General features: G+C 40.9%; 1 protein-coding gene across 1 annotated transcript in view; it reads left to right on the top strand.

The window, feature by feature from the left end:
• The window catches only part of Cdkl3 (cyclin dependent kinase like 3), a 49,984-nt gene that overhangs the window by 43,351 nt on the left and 1,484 nt on the right, over positions 1-5,149 (top strand). The window contains 2 exon segments of the mRNA XM_008827913.3: positions 431-593; positions 3,034-3,131. Coding sequence (XP_008826135.1) covers positions 431-593; positions 3,034-3,131 — 261 coding nt within the window.

The following is a 5,149-nucleotide window of genomic DNA, read 5'->3' as shown; positions in this document are numbered from 1 at the left end:
AAAAAAAAAAAAAAAAAAAAGAATTTTTGAGATAAGTTCTCCATATAGCCCCAGCTGTCCTGAAACACACTATATAGGCCAGGCTAGCTTCAAACTCACAAGAGATCTGCCTGCCTTTGCCTCCCAAGGCATGCACCACCACACCCAGCTACCTGGCTCAGTTTAATGGCATCTTATTTTGGTTTGTATGTTTTTGTTTTCTTTGAAACAGGGTCTCCCTGGTAATTAGGCTTTCCCTTGAATTTAAGATCCTCTTGCCCTTTGCCTCTCCAGTGAGGGGATTACAGGCTTGTAACACACCCAGATCTGGTGTACTTAATTATGATCGTTGCTGTAACTGCTTTCCGTCATCCAGATGCCTCAGAGCTCTACATTTGTCATTCACGAAGTTGAGTTTCTTCAAGCTAACTTCAAGCACTTGTTTGTTTAGAGCCAAATGGAGAAAGGCGTATTTAATGAGCAGACAGGGCCAAGTGACCAAATGGCAAGTGGGAACAAAAGGAAGCTGAATTTTTCCAGATGTGACAGGAAAGAGTTCCACTTCCCTGAGCTGCCTTTCACAGTGCAAGCAAAGGAGATGAAAGGGATGGAAGGTATGCGTTCTGTGCACGGCCCTCAGTCTGTGCAGTGATGCAGCTGAGAAACCTGCTTTGTAGTGTGGCTCACATTTTATTGTATGATTTAGGTAGAAAGTAAATTGCTTAAAAAAGGTAAATTGCACTGATAAGATTTTTTCTCTCTCTGTAGTTAAAGGGTTAGACTTCATGGAGATAGTTCTTTTTTTTGTCTTTTATTTTTTTCCGGAGCTGAGGACCGAACCCAGGGCCTTGCACTTGCTAGGCAAGTGCTCTACCACTGAGCCAAATCCTCAACCCTGGAGATAGTTCTTTAAAAAAACATTTTCTAGCTGGGCGTGGTGGCGCTCACCTTTAATCCCAGCACTTGGGAGGCAGAGGCAGGTGGATCTTTGTGAGTTCGAGGCCAGCCTGGTCTACATAGTGAGTTCCAGGCCAGCTGGTGCTACACGGAGACCCTGTCTCAAAAAAGACACACACACACACACACACAATCTTATTTTTTTTAATGTGTTTGCGTGTATTGCCTGCATGTGTATAAGTGCACACGTGTCATGCAATTCCAAAGAGGTCAGAAGAAGGTGTCAGATTCCCCTGGAATGGACTTAAGAAGGGTTCTTAGCCACCTTGTGGGTTCTGAGAATCGAACCTGGGTCTTCTGCAAGAGCAGTTGATGCTCTGGGATCTGAAAGCTTGGGAGATTAAGATTACAAATTAAAAATTTATCTTTAACACATTTATCTATTTATATTAATACCATTTTATTGCATGCTATGGTTTTTTTTGGTCTTTTCGAGACAGGGTCTCCCTGTAACCCCAGCTGACCTGGAACTCACTATATAGACCAGGCTGGCCTGGAACTTCCTGCCTCTACCTCCCAAGTGCTAGGATCAAACGTGTGCGTCACCACGCCTGGTACATTCTGTGATTTTAACCTTGCTTTTGAAGTACCTTGAAATACATTTTAAAAATAAAATTCATGGGGCTGAAGAGATGGCTAAGCTCTTGTAGAGGACCCAGGTTTAATTTCTAGAACCCACATGGTGGCTAACAACCATCGTAACTCCAGTTTCAGGGAACCTGACGCCTTTCTCTGACCTCCACGAGCATTGCATGACAGTGGCACACTTTTACACATGGAGACAATACACTTATACACATAAAATAAAAAAATAGAATTCAGGGACTGGAGAGATGGCTCTGCAGTTAAGAGCACTGACTGGTTCTTGCAGAAGACGAGGGTTTGAGTCTCAGCACCCACAAGGTGGCTAATAACCATCTGTAACTCCAGTTCCAGGGAAATTTGATACTCTTGTCTGTCCTCCTCAGGCACTGCATGACACCACTTACATACATGCAGGCAATACACTCATACACATAAAATAAAAATAATAAAGAATCAAAGTTTAAAAAAATAAAAAGAAGATTCATTGTAGTGTTTTTAAAGTATAGAGTGAGATGAGAATGATGCCTGCACTGCATTCATGTGCACATTATGCCCGTTTTGCAGTAGTTAGTTTTGTGGGTTGTGATTCTGTGTAGCTATCCCTGGAGCTGTTGGGTCACCTAGCAGAATGTTAGTGATGGACATCGCACCCCTCTTGTGAGGTGCCTGTGGAATGCAGCATAGTGGCCCCTCTACATTTCAGCCATATGAGCTAGTCCTCTGTACTCAAAGTTGCCAAGCAGTATAAACCATAAGCCATTTATCTTTAAGAAGTTCATGTTGCATTTGTTTTTTTATTTTTATGTTTTTATGTGTTTTGCCTGCATGCATGTAAGTGCACCTGTGCACACAATGCCCACAGAGGGCAGAAGAGCGCATCAGATCTGAACCATTCTTTAGCCCCTAAATTGTATCTTCACCCTAAATTTAAGATTTATCTCTCTAAGTTCAAGGTCAGTCTGAATTCCAGGCCTGCTGGGGATATAGAGAGACCCTGTCTCAAAAAGACAAAAAAAGGATTTATCTTAACACCTAGTGAGATGGCCCAGCAGGTAAAGGCACTTGGTGCCAAGTCTGATAGCCTGTTTTATAATGGGACCCACACGGTGGAAAGAGAGAACCAATTCACCACTCCTACAAACTGTAAAAGTAAAGTAACAAAAAGTTTAAAAATATTTATTTTAAAATGAAGGTCATTTATTGCTGTAAGTAAATGTTATCTTTCCTTGGAAAACAGTGACATCTTGTGAAAATGTGATGAAATAGCAGAATGTAGTGTGTGCAACTCAAGAGTGATCAATGTCAGGATGAAAAGAAATCAAATGCCGTTTTAAATAAATTATAAAATAAACGTACTGTATTTTACTATTACAACTCATGACTCAGTTCCTTTTCAGTAAACTAAGAAAATGAGTTTAAGGTCTCAGTTTCCATTTGAAATTCTTGAAAAGGAAAATAAAATTTCAAGGTAAGACTAACAAATTTCCATTGTTTCTTATATCTTCACAAAAGTTAAACAGATAAAAGTACTGAAGAGAGAGTCAAACAAAGCAGATTCATCTAAAATACCAGCTTTACTCAGTGTGGACCAAAATCAAGAAAAACAAGAGGCAAGCTCTTAAAAAATACTCTTTACTATGTATATTTAGTTACTGCAGGAAAACTATAAAAATCCAAAATTTTATGATCTTTGAACTCCAGAAACAGGCCTATGTTTTATAATATGACCCACTTCTCTAAGTTTCTAAATGTTAGTTTGGGGTAGTAAAATGCCAGATCTTCTTTGAATTCTGAATGATTAGAATGCGTAGCACCAGGGAAAGCAGTAGCTGTTGATATTGATCATCAAATGTTGGGTAGGTCGCCCACGCCAGTGAAGATGGGTGACACTCTGAGGACCTGGTGTCCTGAGCATGGCGTGAATGCACACGCCTTTGGCTTCTTCTCTTTTCCTTCTCTTTGATCTACTCCCATCTGTACGCTCTCTACCTGTGGTCCTGTTTGCACAAGTATTTGCTGTTAGCCAGCTGTCAGATCATCTTACTAAAATCTCCCCAGCCTCTGCCACAGAGAGATTCTTCAGTTTTCTTTGGAAGTCTTGAAGTCTTGAACATCCACACGAATACCTCAAAAAGTGCTACTCTCAGGTGAAGGAGTCTGAGCTGGGTACTCACTGAGTATGTGGCCTTGTTTACTTCCTTTGTGAGGTCATTTCTGTGTATGATTTATCAATTTCATTATCTCCATTAAAAAATGAAATTGACTACATCTTATGATAAAATCACTCACACTTCATTAAAGAAATTTGAATTAAAAATATAGAGGGCTGGCTGTATAGCTCAATTAGGAGAGTGCTGGCCACATGCACAAGGCCCTAACTCCATGTAAACTGGGTGTGGTGTTGTAGAGCTCTGTGCTCCCAACACCTGGGAGGTGGAAGCAGGACTGAACTTCAAGGCCAGCTTCAATAAGTTTGAGGCCATCCTGGGCTACATGAAACTTTGTCTCAGAAAAATATATATACAGGTATAAATAATTTTCTGAAACTGTGTAAGAGGGCATTTGGGCTGTGCCATTTAGAGCTATGCCTTAGTTTTCACGGTCCTATGGCTTCTTAGTACTTCACAGTCTGCTTTGCAGAGCAGAACTTTTATTGAACAAGAGAGCCATTAATGGCCATCTTTTAGTTAAATATAAAAGTGGCAAGGTCCTTCAGGCTCATGCCCTTAAGTCCTGGCAGCCTGAACAGCACATTTGTAGATATTTCTGAGTGACTGAGTGAGTTAGGGCTCCTGGGTTTAAGAAGAGTAATGGAACAGGTTTCATCCTGCTGTGCCGTGGGAGGCCCCAGAGACCAACACTAAATACAAAGGCAGGAAAAAGGAAATCTCAAGGTGGGTCTCTCATTTTTACGGTAATTGAATAAATAGGATGCTCAGGAAATGTAGAATTTCTGAGACAGTGACCTTGATAAAAGAGTGACATTTAAGCCAGGCATGGTGGTGCACGCCTTTAATCTCAATCTCAGCACTCAGGAGGCAGAGGCAGGCAGATTTCTGTGAGTTCAAGGTCTACATAGTGAGTTCCAGGCCAGCTGGGGCTACAGGGAGACCCTGTCTCAAAAAGACCAAAAAAGAAGTGACCTTGAAAGTAGTTGCAGTTATCACTTAGAACTGGTCAGTGTCGTTGTAGTTTGTTTGGCCTGCCATTCAAAAGCAGTTCTAATGGGTGGTAGAAACCAGAGATAAGGCTAGTCCAGACACTTTCAGTAAGTTCATGTCAGAATTAAGAACATTTCTAGGCACCGGCAGAACCCACATAGAAGAAGAACCAACTCTCAAAAGGTTTCCTCTTATCTCCACATGTACACATTGGTACACACACACACATTGGTACACACACACAGTGGTACACACACATTGGTACACACACATTAGTACACACAGTGGTACACACACAGTGGTACACACACACACGCACACACACATAGAGGAAATGTAAAAAAGATTAATTTCCCAAGATGAAACCACATTTTTGTCAAAAGAAAAAACAAAGATTAATTTCCTAAATTTCCAATCTGTAACTTATTTTAGGGTATGAGAGAATAGAACAGACTTTTCTTTTTTTA

This window comes from Nannospalax galili, unplaced genomic scaffold (assembly GCF_000622305.1).
Source record: "Nannospalax galili isolate Female #2095 unplaced genomic scaffold, S.galili_v1.0 scaffold970, whole genome shotgun sequence".
NCBI classification, from domain to species: Eukaryota; Metazoa; Chordata; class Mammalia; order Rodentia; family Spalacidae; genus Nannospalax; species Nannospalax galili.
Note: the sequence above shows the minus strand (reverse complement) of the source record. Positions and strands in the feature narration are given on the sequence as shown.